At 38.4% G+C, this 15144-nt stretch overlaps 1 protein-coding gene across 2 annotated transcripts; it reads left to right on the top strand.

Annotated features, from left to right (window-relative positions):
* The first annotated feature begins 6192 nt into the window (after nt 1-6192).
* LOC141435510 (uncharacterized) lies at nt 6193-12865 on the top strand. 2 transcript variants are annotated; one of them, XM_074098204.1, is made up of 5 exons: nt 6193-6355; nt 7963-8029; nt 8935-9105; nt 11112-11236; nt 12397-12865. In XM_074098204.1, the coding sequence occupies exons 1-5, from the start codon at nt 6353-6355 to the stop codon at nt 12484-12486; spliced, it is 456 nt and encodes a 151-aa protein (XP_073954305.1). In that variant the 5' UTR covers nt 6193-6352; the 3' UTR covers nt 12487-12865. The 2 variants fall into 2 exon arrangements, with proteins under 2 accessions (XP_073954305.1, XP_073954306.1); XM_074098205.1 differs by lacking the exon at nt 6193-6355 and adding an exon at nt 7674-7748.
* The last annotated feature ends 2279 nt before the right edge of the window (nt 12866-15144 follow it).

Here is a 15144-nt window from a genome sequence, read left to right as displayed (position 1 = left end):
CAACCGCTGGGCTAATAGTCATGAAATTTGACATGATTATTTTTAACGTAACGTCAATGAAAACCACGATTTATTTTCGGGAATTCCCACGGGAATTTTTAAAATCCCGGAATTTCAATTGCTTCTGGATCTAATGATTTACGTGTGCGAAGCCGCGAGTAAACACTAGTTCTGAATAAACTACTTTATATTTTTCAGTTATTTGATTAACACCTAGCATATTCAAGATATAAGTGGTATATATGGGGGGAGGCTCCAATAGAGAGATCTCTCTCCAGGCAGGTGTTATGCCTGGGGACAGAAGTCCGAAGGACGAGCGTCGGACCTTGTATATATGCGACAGCGTTGAGAAACTTCGATAGCGCGATGTAGAACATGGTCGGAGTTTCTATTGTTGTTCACTAGATGGCGCTAGGAGTCGCTACAGTATATATTACTTATAGTGGTATATTATTCAAGAAAAATCCCGTCCTATAATATATTTGGGATAGCTAAACGTCGTTCCATCTCTGTGTACAGGATTTATTCCGTATACTGCCGTAAAGGCCGTAAAAAACGCCGCGCGACATAATAGTGTAATTGTAACTATACAAAGTGGGTGACAATTTGCGATGCAACTATCACCATTACTGCCGAATGCACTCAACTCTATTAGCACTATTTAACCGGAGTTCCAATCAATCTACAATCAACCGACAATCCTACTAATATTATAAATGCGAAAGTTTGTGAGTACTAATATGGTATTAAAAATATAATGACCCGGATAACTCACGTCTTAAATCGAGTTTAGCTCGACATGTTTCGGGCTAATCCGTAGCCCTTCGTCGTCAACTCGCGTCGCGGAGTCGCGTTGCTTCGAAGACGAAGGGCTACGGATTAGCCCGAAACATGTCGAGCTAAACTCGATTTAAGACGTGAGTTATCCGGGTCATTATATTTTTAATATGAGTGAGTCTTACGGTAGTTTTATGTTCAAAATTACTAATATGGTGTCAAGTATCCTGTGTTAAGTATTTATTTATTTAAATATTAATTCTTTTTTTTTGTTGATTATGAAACCATGTGGAACCCTAAAATATGAAACTGGCTAACAACAAGCAGATATCATTCCAGTTTTTCTTGTTCTTCCTAAAGTACACATCAAAATGCAAATGCGAGTAACTTGTGAGAGATGAAAAATCGAACTGTTTGGTAAAGTTTTTGCATATTTATAAGAGATACAATATCTTTACAGTTTTTCTATAGTTTTTTTTGCCCGTAACGTCTGGCTTCTGGAAAGTGTATATGGAGGCATTAGTCCGAAATTATAATCAATACCTATTTAAGTGCCTGTCTAAATGATATTCCATGTTTATTGATTAAGCCATCTAGATATTTTGAAAACCTACAATGAAATATGAATATTAATCATATAAATAAAAAAACATCACTGCCTTGTAGGCTTTAGGTACTTTCAAATTAACGAGTAGGTCATACAATCAAAACTTAATATTGAACTATTGTGAACATATTGTGATTCCTTTATTTTAAGTAAGTTTTATAGCTAAACTAAGGTTTTGTATCCTAGTTAAGCCAGTTATAACCTGAATTAATATTATAATATAATTTTAACTGGTTCCCCGCGTTACAGGCGAAGCCTAGTGCGGGGACCCCTGGTAATTCTTGTCAACCACTGTATATTTTTAAATAAACACATTTTCATTTTCATTTTCATTTTCAACTCTCTATCGAACGGCATATAATAATATGCTGCCGTCGACCTGAGGCTGAGTTCACACGGCGCAGTCCTGCTTAATTTTTTATAGTACACGTTTTATCAAATAAGTAGTGGCATATAACTTTGTGTATAACCGCTCTTAGTAAAGATTGTCATTTTACGACTTTGACATTTCGCGATTCGGACCACCCGAGACTTGGGCGTGGCACGACTTAGACGCTGTAAGACATGGACCTCTTACGATGTGGACGCAATTTCGACACTGGACATTTTACGACTTTGACGTAAGACGCCGAAGGGCACATGTCGTCGTATAAACGACGTATAAAAGACGCGACGCGACGATTATTTTCACCACTTCTTTCTGTCACATACATATACTTAATACATATTATTATTGATGTTCCGTTAAAGTCCTTTTTTACGGAAAATATGTTGCACAAGTATCAACACTCTTCAGAGACTTGAGTCCTGCGAAGCCATGCAAGTACCTATATCGAATATCAAGAAGTAAAGGATTCCACATAATAAGCTCAATTGTATGAAAACACAGTTATACTCGTACATATAAACAGATGGACTCTTTAATGATTAAAAAATAATGAAATAATTACTTAAATGTGTTGTTTTTATGGCCTCTTTATTTTATGATCCTTATCAAATCAGTTATATTTGAACAAACATTTTTCACTTTTAGTCACACTTATGTGGGTAATAAAATGTTTATATTTGAAAAAACTCCTCTTTTTAAATTAAAACTAGCGCTAAGTATGGCGTATATGACCCATTTTGCTTCTTTTGGCACAATTTTCCTTTTCTTTCTTTCTTTATAAGATAATATTAGATCGTCCTGTTGTTTTAACTTTTATTTATTTGGGAAACAAACAGCACATATAACACAGTTGAATATAAATATAACTAATAGTTTAAATTTAGTTTTGCTCGGTATGCCAGATTTTAAGCAATTTTTTTTCTTATTCGTATTCTATTCTATTGTTTTGCAGGTGGTAGGACCTCGTGCAAGGTCCGCCCGGATTGCTATCACCATCTTGCTCGCTAATCCTGCCGTGAAGCAGCAGTGCTTACACTGTTGTGTTTCGGCGTGGAGAGTAAGATACCCGGTGAAATATCTGGCACTTGAGGTATCCCATCTTAGGCCTCTATGTATTTGTATTTTATTGTATTGTAAAACTCTTTTTTGTACATAAAAACACATGAAAATAACATCACACAGGATAATAAGATGTACAAAGGCGAACTTATCCCTTAAAGTACAATGAAAAGGTAAAAGAACCGAAATTTAAATTAACTCAAAAAAATCATTTCAAATACACATACATATACATATAGGTACACAAACTAATACATAATAATGAAGTCAATAAACTAATACATATCAAGACAAATAAACTACATGCAAAATACATATATACATATACACCGCATATACACAAAACATAACATACAACACTGCCTCCTTTAAGAATTTACGATGAACTGTCAAGCCAGTGCGCCCTTAAGCGATTCCGCAGGGTGGCAACCGACTGTGCCCGCCTGATATCACCTGGCAACCGATTCCACAGACTCACAGCAACTATGTTGGCAACGCATCTGCAATACCCCTGGTGTTGCAGGTGTTTATGGGCGGTGGTGATCTCTTTCCACCAGGAGACCCACTTGCTCGTTTTCCATCCAGTCGTATAAAAAAAAAAGCTTTTGGCAAATCTTTATTCCACCTAGCATGAGGGCGTTAAGACGCGTGGACGCGTCGACTCGTTTGCTTACTATGTGTCGCGGTCTCCACTAAAGAACTCCTTTACTCCACTGCAGCAGTTATCGGTTCTTCGACAGAGCTGACCGGCAAACTGCCAATAAAACAATGTCATGTATGAAATGAAGTTACACGATAAACTAAGTGTCATAATTATCGCATTTACAAATAAGTATTTAGTCTTGTTTTAGGGACATCAGAGGTTATCAATAATAGGCAATGGTGTGACTGTACCGCACTAACATGTTTTGATAATGAGAAGAAATTTTAAATTCGAAAACTAAGTCCATCTAAACATTTGGCCCATTTTATTACAATGCGACATATATAATTTCAAATTGTACAGTTGAAATTTACCATGACCTTTACGGTGAAGGAAAACTGCGGAAAAATGCACGCGTTTTCTCAAAGGGCCGGCAACGCATCTGTAAGTCAGCTTATGTTATGGGTGTCCATGGGTGGCCGTGATTGCTTGTGAATACATTTAATGGCGTTTGTCTCAATATGCACTGGGGCCGCATGGCCCGTATATAGGCCGAGATGATGATGACAGATAGCTCTACTTAACGCGGACTTCAACTAATGCGACGGGACGGTTGTGCTCATCTCCGCACCGTTCCGTTTTAAAAGAAGCGTACCCTTGGTAACCGTTATATTTTTGGATGATCCATCAACATAACTTGCCACTCTGGTGCAATGTACACGAGTAAGCGAGTGCTGACATAGGTGCGTTATTCGATATGGTATTCGATATACTAAAGACTAGAATAAAAACTAAATAAAAAAAAAGTCGGGTCGAGAATCGAACCTTGGTTTTTGACAATCCGTGACGCTTGCTTACCATCGCTCATTGATCGCTTGAATTAGTGCAAGTAGTTAAAGTAAATGTCCCTGTGCTCGACACACTAATGCCCAATAGACGACACCCCGCCGTCATCTCTATTGCTAATGACATAAGAATACACATGGCAACTATTGGGACAATAACGGACACTAGTAACTTATATTATGGGAAGCACGTGTCACAGAATGACGAAAGACCCGGGTTTGATTCCCGGCCCCAGGATTTCTTTTCTGGTTATTGCAGTGTATTCAAGTTACAGTATATTTAGGTAAAATATATGGCTTTTTAGCCTCGTTTTTTCACGTGACATTAATCTTCTTACTAGCTTTTGCCCGCGGCTTCGCCCGCATGGAATTCGATTATCGCGCGCTGTTCCCTCGGGAACTGTGCATTTTTTCGGGATAAAAAGTAGCCTATGTCACTCTCGGGTCCATAAACTAACTCTATGCCAAAAATCACGTCGATCCGCCGCTCCGTTTCGACGTGAAAGACGGACTAACATACATACACACACACTTTCGCATTTATAATATTAGTATGGATTATTAGTTATTTAAAGCAAAACCAACGAGACGGGACTAATTTTATTGTCATGAGACAGAAAGGGAGCTTTTGCAAAAATTACCTATCAGACAAAGATGAAGTATATCTCGCCTCGTTTTCTTGCTTTATGTACATATAACGCTACATCTTGCAATTTGAACGGATTGCAGTCATGTGTTGTTTGACGTAATATTTCATTGCTTTGTGTGTATCCGGACCAGTGACCATCGTTTAGGTTGGGCCATTCATTGTTCGTTTATGCGATACCGCTTTCCATTCAATGCCCGGCATGGCAGGCTAGCCGGCAGTGTATCGGCGCAATAACTTTGTTTGTATCCACTAATATCCGAAGAACTAAAGTCACTGACATAGCTGGAAAAATATGCAAATTGAAGTGGCAATGGGCAGGCCACATCGCTCGAAGAACAGATAACCGTTGGGGGAGAAAAGTCCTCGAGTGGCGACCACGAACCGGAAGACGAAGCGTTGGCAGGCCTCCCACCAGGTGGACTGACGACATCGTGAGAGTAGCGGGAAACCGGTGGATGCAAGTGGCGAGTTGTCGTTCATTGTGGCGTTCTAAGGGGGAGGCCTTTGTCCAGCAGTGGACGTCTTCTGGCTGATGATGATGACTAATATCCGGCTAAAAAAAGCTGAACGTGACAAAATGCTCTAAGCGAGGCTAGTTTTTCGGGCTATATTATCGTAGCCCTAATACTAAATATAATATAATCAAATCAAATAGTAATAAATATAATCAAAGTTCTGTCGGCTGTCATTTACACTTACTTGTCCATTTACTTTGCTGTACATTCTTAGTAATTATAATTTTGTTATAAAGTTAACAAATATTAAATATAATGACCCGGATAACTCACGTCTTAAATCGAGTTTAGCTCGACATGTTGAGTTGTAATGATGATGAAAACGCGGGTAGTTGTGTGCCGGTGTCAGTTTCGTCGGGTAGTCGCGCGAGCAGAGCGGCGGCGCGCAGTGCGCGTGTTGCAGCAGCCGCTGAGTCGCGTTGCTCCGAAGACGAAGGGCTACGGATTAGCCCGAAACATGTCGAGCTAAACTCGATTTAAGACGTGAGTTATCCGGGTCATTATATTTAATATGAGTGAGTCTCACGGTAGTTTCATGTTCAAAGTTAACAAAGTTAATTTTAGTTTATTAACGAAATGTCATGGTTATGTTACAGAAATACGTTACTTTAACCTCCCTTAGAAAAACCTGGCTCCCGGTAACACACTGTACCTATAACAAAAACATTCAAGTATCAAATCCATGTCGTCGCTCCTTAAACGTATCGTTAGTCAGTGAGTGTAGTTTACTAGTGACGCCTGCGTAACACGGACAGACAGACGCCTACGGAATTTGAAATTAGTTTAAATTGTGTTCTTTTTACTAGTAACTACTACTACTACTCTATATACTAGTAACATTTTACTTCTAGTCTAGCCACGCACTATTTATGGTATGTATTTTTTTTTAGTATTTATGACTTACATGTTTATGTTTCAGTTAGACAATTGAACTATTCATTTGTTAGATTATAGGATAGAGGGAACGTTTTTATATTTTTTGAAATTGTTACATCAGAACTAAGTTCCGTACCTACACTCAATACATACGAGTATAATTAATTATAAAGATTAATCTTCAACATGATACAAAGGATACTCGTAAATCCTCCTTCGCGTCCTTTCACTTTCAGTTAGAGCGTTAAATCGAATCCAGTTAATTAGAAACTCTGAAACTTTACCTTCATCCGCTTTAACTTCAATTTAATTGTGAAATCTGGTTAGGATTCGTTTCGGAAGTAACTTTTGATTACCCTTTTTATGTTATTTGTACTTGCGCAGCAGGGCTACTACGAAACTCGAAGTTCGTATCGTGCGGTCCCTCAAACACTTATACTACTTAATACGAGAGCGAGAGGGACGGTACGATACGAACTTCGAGTTTCGTAGTAGCCCTGCAGCATTGGATGTTCTACATTATAATTAATCTAAATCTATTAGGGCCCAACCATAAAGTACGGCCCCCCTTGACTGCTATGCTATGCTATGATTGCTATGAAATTTTTAGTTATTTTGTTCCAGTGTCACAAACCGCTTGACCTCTCCGTAAATGTCTGACCCCTTAGCCTTCACATTTTGGCTTAGTACGCGTAAATAAATAAAAATAAATATCACGGGACACTTGACACCAATTGACCTAGTCCCAAAGTAAGCAAAGCTTACTATGGATACTAGGCAAGGGACAAACATACTTAAATACATTCAAACTCATAAGAATCGAGAACAAACATTCGTATTATTATTATTCATACACATACACATACCTATCTGCCCCGACCGGAGATGAAACCCGGAACCTCAAGCTTCGCAGTCAGGTTCTCTAACCGCTGGGCTATCTGGTCATCTAAACTCTAAACTAACTAGCAGTTGAATTGAATGGGATGGGATTTCGCAAAATTTTGGGATTTCATTCTGATTCCGTGATAATATCGGGATAAAAAATAGTATAGGTATGTATGTGTTATTCAAGATGATTAGCTGTCTGAAACGGTTCTAAAGTTTCAAACATCTAAGACTCATACAAAAGTTGTTTTAGATGAAGTTGAAAAAAATGCTCACTGTTTAAAACAGCAGGCCCGCTTCTGTTACTTTTGTGTTTTTGTTCGAATAGATAAATAGTATTCCACTTAAAAAGGTCAGAATATTACGTATTCTTATCAGTTTGTTGTTATCATTGTGTTATAGAATAACGTCTCTTCGCTTTAGAAGCTGAATAAGTTAGTTTATGTTAGAGAACAAATAATACGAACTGGCCAAACTTTCATTGGAAAGTAAAAAATCGTTTTGGTTTGTGAATTAAATCTCTCCAAACATTATGCATGTTCAATCAATGAACTATTTGCTTTTTATCTTTGGGTAAAAGCTTAGATTGTACTTAGTTCTTTGATATGTATATAATAAATAAATTATGACAGTATGGAATTTCTATATAATAACGTAACTTATATAAGTGTAAAAGCTTGCAATGCCCAATAATTACTGTCTCATTTTTTTATTTCAGATAATTATGGCGTCAAAATGCTCGAAACTTGTCGTAACTTTGGTGTTTCTATCTTTAGTATATAAATGTAAGTACTTGTGTGAATAGGTACTATTTACTTTAAAAACCTCTTTACTTTAAATATTTCTTGTTTTTGATTGTTAATTACTTGTTCTGTAAATGTTTTGTTACATGTCTACATAATTATAGTAAAGTATTTTTCAAAAATAAATAAAGCAATTAAAATAAAATAATTTAAGGGGGTGGGGGGCTTTAAAAACTTTTCAAATCTAGTAAACTATAATTTGGTCATTCTTTGGACTTAATTGAACACAAAATTAAGACAAACAATACATTCGAAATTAAAAATAAAGTGAAAAAATATATTTTGCCCAAGAGCTAAGCCCTATTTAGACAATGCAAGATTCAAGTTACCCTAGTTTAACAAGGCTTGTTAGCATGTAGGTAAACACTATGTTATTTCCTGAAATAAGCAGTGTTTGGGGTATCTGGTAATGGCATATACCTAGCTGTTCATTCCATTTGGATTTTTTAACCGACTTCAAAAAAGGAGGAGGTTCTATGTTCCATTTTTTGTTATTTTTTTTGGAGTCGGTTTTAATCTTTTTGTTAAAAATTTTCTTTAGTTCTCACTTTTTAGTGATTTGTAGCCAAAGTACAGCTCACAACGATTCCATTAAGCCCAAACACGGCTTAGTTACGTTGTCACGAGCCATCAGGAGTGGACCAATAGTCGTCTACCTCACGTACATACTAGGTATGGGTTTCAATCCCTCCTGCTGGGTCGTGCTGAGTCACCGACTTCGAGCTAGTAGATACCTACCTAGAAAAATATTTTCAAGGGTTTTGTAGTCGGTTCCACTTTTTGATATTTTTTTTGGAGTCGGTTTTACTTTTTTGTTAATTTTTTTTAGTATATCTAAATCAGGCAATTTATAAAGACCCTGTAAAAATACTTGACCACTCTTCCAGCGTCAGCAATCTACTGCTACTACTGCAACAGTGCAAACAACAGCGCATGCCTCGACCTTAACGAGATGAACGACGAGACGCGCGCGCGCATCATCCCCGTTGTTGACTGCGCAACATCTGTCATGCAACCCGTCGCCGGCGACTTCTTCTGCCGCAAGATTATTCAGACCAGTAAGTGTATCAACAAGTATTGCTATGGCAACAGTATCAGCAGCACTTGCTTCTACTTCAACGAAATGGTCGAAAAGTCACGTATTTACATCATTCTCAACTGCGATATTATCGTTATGCAGTCCACCGTCGGAAACTTCTTCTGCCGCAAGATTATTCAGACCAGTAAGTGTATCAACAAGTATTGCTATGGCAACAGTATCAGCAGCACTTGCTTCTACTTAAACTAAATGGTCGGAAAGTCATGTATTTACATCATTCTCAACTGCGATGTTATCGTTATTCAGTCCACCGTCGGAAACTTCTTCGGCCGCAAGTATTCAAAGCAGTAAGTGTATCAACAACTGTTACTGTGGCGACAGTAATAACAGCACCTGCTTCGACTTCAACGATGGTCGACAAGTCAGTTTCGTTATCAACTGCGATATTTGCGACTTTTTCTGTAGAATGATTCCGACCATTATGTACAGTGGGGGTAGGAAAACCTTCGTCAGTTATTTAATTGATTCCTTTATACAGTCATAGACTCTTAATACATTTTGAAACCAAAGCACTAAGTAGACAAGTGCATATCAAACTATACTTACTCGACATGATAATAAGGGTCAAAATAGTATAAGTACACCTCTAACATATAAATCTACTTTCATATCAATACCAAACCTTTTTAATAAACAGCGTCGTAAGGTCGTAAGAGTTTGAATCAAATAATGTTCTATTTAATTGCCAGTGTTTGTCAGTGCCAAGGTGTAGTTGTAGGGTTGCTATATGGTCACCTGATTATGTTTAGCAGGTTGACAGGTTGACGCAGTATGTCCTACTCAATCGGTAAAGCAGATTAGCGCTCATACTGAGCAAAGGAAAATAGGTGACGAACCTTTTTTTACTCCGACTTATATATATATGCCAACAACTGTTGCTATTGCATATGTTGGTAGCATTTAACTTTCATCGCCAATTCGCACTCACACTGTCGCATTTGGCATATTAGTAGGATAAGGCTGCATTTTCACTAGATATGTGTGAGGATGTGTTGCGAGGAATGTGCTAATCATGATCATGAATCAATAGGTAGAAACGCTTCATATACCTATCCTCGCACAAAGGCTAAATGAAGCGTTTGTATTGGTTCATGAAACAGTACATTGTGTCTTAAAGGCGGTAAATAAGGAATTACGAACTAGAGTCTATTAGAAGCCCGAAGTCGAACACTGAGGGCTTTAATGAGTCGATGTTCGTAATTCTAGTAGCGCCCGTGCGTCATACAATGTTTTTCATCACGTTTGCGAGTAAAATTGTATATTTGTAATAGAAAAACTAGTATATTTTCAAAAATTGCCGATACCGCTGACTGCACTCTTGGCAGCGCCAGCTCCGCGCCGCCCTCCTGTACGCCAGCACGAGCAGCACGCCATGCAGTAACAATAGTAGATTGTTGCACCAATCAGAAAGTTATTTATTACTGCACCGAGTGCCGATTTGGAGACCGAGCGTCAGCGAGGGCTTTAATAAGCACGAGGACAATATAAATTACTTAGTGCGAGGTGCATAATCTGCTTTTCTTTCAACTATTACAGGAATAGTGCAACAATGCAATAAAGGATTTTCATAATTTTTTTCACAAAACAATGCAATAAAGGATTTTTATAACAAAACAATGCAATAAAGGATTTTCATACATTTTTTCTGCTCTAGAGCTGGGTATTTAGTGCGGTTATGGTGAAATTAAAGCATAGTTGGAAGAAAACTCATTTACCAATCTTGGGCTTCATGACAGCAAAATGAGTACGGGCAATGACTCATTTGCCGACCACGGGTTTCATGAAAAGCACATTAAGGTCGAGGGTTTTATATGGGGGGTTGCAACCAAGGCAGCCTGCATGTTACGACACTGTTTACGAGCAAGTGTTATGAAAAACACATTCCATGCCACATATCCTCGCACATCTCTGGTAGAAACTCAGCCATATAGAATAAGCAATCTGATCACAAACTATTCGTTTCAGTATACAACAGCAGAAGAGAGAACGAGGTTCGCGTGACCCGCGGTTGCGGTTGGATCCGGTCGGACAAGCCTTGCTACCGTGCTGACAACAGCGACCACCTTGAGACCGTCTGCCAATGCTTCCATGTAAGAAAACCTTAGGCTAGGCTTCGGTTTTCATGCTCATTTTGCAGGTGGTAGCACCTTGTGCTAGGTCCGCCCGGACTGCTACCACCATCTTGCTCGCTAGTCCTGCCGTGAAGCAGCACTGCTTGCACTGTTGTGTTTCGGCGTGGAGAGTAAGCCGGTGAAATTACTGGCACTTGAGGTATCCCATCTTAGGACTCTAGGTTAGCAACGCCTGCAATACCCGGTGTTGCAGATGTTTATGGGCGGTGGTGAACTCTTACCATCAGGAGACCAACTTGCTCGTTTGCCATCCAGTATAATAAAAAAAAACTGGCGTAGTCAGTTCAGTCCATCATTCTGGTCAGAATGACGACAGTTTTTTTTTTATTTGACTGGACTGGATGGCAAATTATCGTGTAACATTCACGAACTGACAAACTGATGCTCCGGACTGATGAAAATTAAGTTCCCTCTTGTAGTAGGTAGGTACTGTGGGGACTGTAACTTGGTAAGAGCTTAGGTAAAGGGGATTTACGCGCGTGACTTTAAACTCAGTTCAAATAAAAATTATAATTCGTCTGTTCTTTGCTTTTATTTTCTTTTAGAGCTTCAAAATACTTTAACATAGATAGATCCAGCCGCTCAGGCTGTCGGGAGCAATCTGTGTTCCGGATGTATACCGCTGTCAATCATCTTTTAAAATCAAATTCTAGAATCATACTATACAAAAATACTATCATTATACGTAATACAGTCAATCTAACGTGTCAGCTGGACAGTTTTACCACCTGCCAGCGGTATACAACCTAGTTCCTACAGTACACAAGGGCGTTTTGCATCCATTCGTCAATCTAATCGACACCTCCAAGGAATATCATCGTAACTCATTTTCACTAAATTTACAGGGTAACACATCAAAGATTTATATTTCTTAATAAAAAAAAATAAGATTTGATTTTTCCTTTTATGCAAGGGATTGGCCTGACATTGCGCTGAACCGGGAGGTGTGGAGATCAAGAGGAGAGGCCTTTGCCCAGCAGTGGGACACTATTGTAGGCTAGTTAAAAAAAAAAAAAGATTTGATAAATGCAACCCGCCGCTGTGTGAGATTACTTGTGCTATTGTTGATCCATTTGTTTTCGAGGACACCTTTTCCTGAAATGTTCATTTATTCACAGGACCACTGTAACAGCGGAGAGATGGTCAGCTCCGAGACAGCAGTCGTACTGTTCCTGTTTTTCTCTGGAGTCTTATATCTGTACCGTTAAGCCAAGTTTAGACCTGCAAAAAATCGTGAAAGTCGCAATACATTGCGGCGCTCGATTGACCGCTTTAAACTCGTTCGCTTTACGGCTTCCCAATGTAATAATACAACTCTTGTAGACAATCTTGCAGATCTGAATTGGGGCTTTAAAGTTGAGGAGACTCGCAATAGAATTGATAACCTGAATATATCCCCCTAACGCCCAGAGTCCTTTACAAAGGACTTATTGTGATTTGAACATCAAACTCTATGTATCATAATTACAAATAACCTATACAGTCTAAATAACTCTTTGGTACAATATATTAAAATTGTAACTTACTGATTATGTGTATATAACTATAATAGGTACTTACTTATTCTAATAAATGTATTACTGGTTTTGTGGCTATTATTTTATTGATGGGTATATTTTAAGCCGTGGTGGCCTAGTGGTTTGACCTATCACCTCTCAAGCAGAGGGTCCTGGGTTTAAACCCCGGCTCGCACCTCTGAGTTTTTCAAAATTCATGTGCGGAATTACATTTGAAATTTACCACGAGCTTTGCGGTGAAGGAAAACATCGTGAGGAAACCTGCACAAACCTGCGAAGCGATGCAATGGTGCGTGCGAAGTTCCCAATCCGCACTGGGCCCGCGTGGGAACTATGGCCCAAGCCCTCTTGTTCTGAGAGGAGGCCTGTGCCCAGTAGTGGGACGTATATAGGCTGGGATGATGATGATGACCTACGGCAATTGCTAACTGCGACAGCGTTCTACCGAGTGCCACGCATAAGCTTGCAAAGGTATACTTTAACATTTCGAAAGTAGAACTAGAAGGACTAGAAGGTAAAAACTATACGTTGTAGCCTCCATTGTCTCAAATAATATCAATAACGTCTTATAAACAGCCTAAAAAGCAGGAAAAAAGGTCCTACAGCACGGTGCACTTTGACGTGTTTTATCTTTGTTATTTTTTGTTTTACTTATTGATAAAATAAAAAATGCGTGTCCTATATTTTTTAATAATGTCCAATATTTTTAAATGGAACATTATTATTTTTACCCAGGAAAGTACCTAACCAATTACGATTTTCATAATAATAAAGTGTCACAAGGAGCAGGGAGAGGTATAAATTTGTGCTTGTGATGATTGTGGTCAAACGTCAGTCTACAGGGTGGCCCATTTATATCGGTCAGTATGGTCTGAAACTATACGACATACGAAAATTTCTTCTTAGGAACCATGACATCGATTTTAATAACAAGAAAAACTGCAATCATGCATTAAAAAAAAACCTGTACTCAGCTCGGGAATCGAACCCGGTTGTTTTGAAAAAAAAACTTACACTATTTCTATTTAGATATCGATTGTGTACGTCTTAAGAAGTAAATGTGTCCATGAAACATTATGTCTAAAATGAATAAAATGCATTGTTTTCACATACTTTAATTTATTTTAGTAGGTGTTCGAAGTTTTTTTTTCAAAACAACCGGGTTCGATTCCCGAGCTGAGTCCTGTTTTTTTTTTAAATGCATGAATGCAGTTTTTCTTGTTATTAAAATCGATGTCATGGTTCCTAAGAAGAAATTTTCGTATGTCGTATAGTTTCAGACTTTCCCATACTGACCGATATAAATGGGCCACCCTGTATAATTTAAATTTTTCGCTGACCATAAACTATGCACTTCGCCTTCTGTAAAGAATAATAATAATATAATTTATATAAAAAAGTGTGACATTCCTTATAGATGGCCCTTAACCCGAATTTTATTAAAAGCACGTTATACGGTATGGAGTGATGCCAGGTGCCAGCCAGGCTGTCCAGTGTAAGCTGTAGTCGCGGCCGGGTGCTCACGCAGCGTTTGAACGGCACTTATTTAGGTTAAGCTGGGCCGCGGTCGCAGTGCTAGCGGTGCGAATACCTAAGCATTTTTTTATTTTCTATTCAGAATAGGAATCTTTATTGAATATTGAATTGATGATAAGAATATTGGTTATTTCACGTTTTTCTATCCCGATATTCCTACGGGACCATGATAAAACCTGAAAATTTGAACTGCTTTGCTTAGAGTCACGAAATTAGGCTCAGATGTTTTATGTGCAAAGTTAAAAATCCGCAATGTAATTTTTGCCAATCATTGGAATTTAGTTAAATCCCGGAACTTCCATTCAACTGAAAGATTTTTTAGTCATTTAATAAAGAGAAATTTAGTAATTCCAAAATTTTATGCAACCACTAGATCTAATGGTTATGCGTACAACTCTGATTATGCGTCAAATTAAATAAATAACCCTCCTTCGGGCAGTTGGGCAAAAAACATACAAATAACATATTGATACATCCGCAACAAGCCTCGTCGAACTTGGTTTTGCAAATCCGGGTGCAAGTAGGGCTACTACGAAACTCGAAACTCGAAGTTCGTATAATACCGTCCCTCTCGCCCTCGTATTAAATAGTATAAGTGTCAGAGGGACCGCACGACACGAACTTCGAGTTTCGAGTTTCGTAGTAGCCCTGCTGATCTGCAATGAAGTATGCCATTGGCGTTGTACACGTAATCTTATGAGACTTCGGTCGTATTCTCTCAACAGAGGTTTTTCCGAACCGGTGGTAGATTTTTTTTGACATTCATAAGTGCTTGTTATCCATCCCAACTTCCTTTTCCATACCAACAAGGGG

This window comes from Choristoneura fumiferana, chromosome 15 (genome assembly GCF_025370935.1).
Source record: "Choristoneura fumiferana chromosome 15, NRCan_CFum_1, whole genome shotgun sequence".
Lineage (NCBI taxonomy): Eukaryota > Metazoa > Arthropoda > Insecta > Lepidoptera > Tortricidae > Choristoneura > Choristoneura fumiferana.
Note: the sequence above shows the minus strand (reverse complement) of the source record. Positions and strands in the feature narration are given on the sequence as shown.

Coding starts and splice junctions, on each gene's coding strand:
- LOC141435510 (XM_074098204.1), top strand. Junction 8,030..8,934: donor TCTATCTTTAGTATATAAAT/GTAAGTACTTGT, acceptor CCACTCTTCCAG/CGTCAGCAATCTACTGCTAC. Junction 9,106..11,111: donor CCGCAAGATTATTCAGACCA/GTAAGTGTATCA, acceptor TATTCGTTTCAG/TATACAACAGCAGAAGAGAG.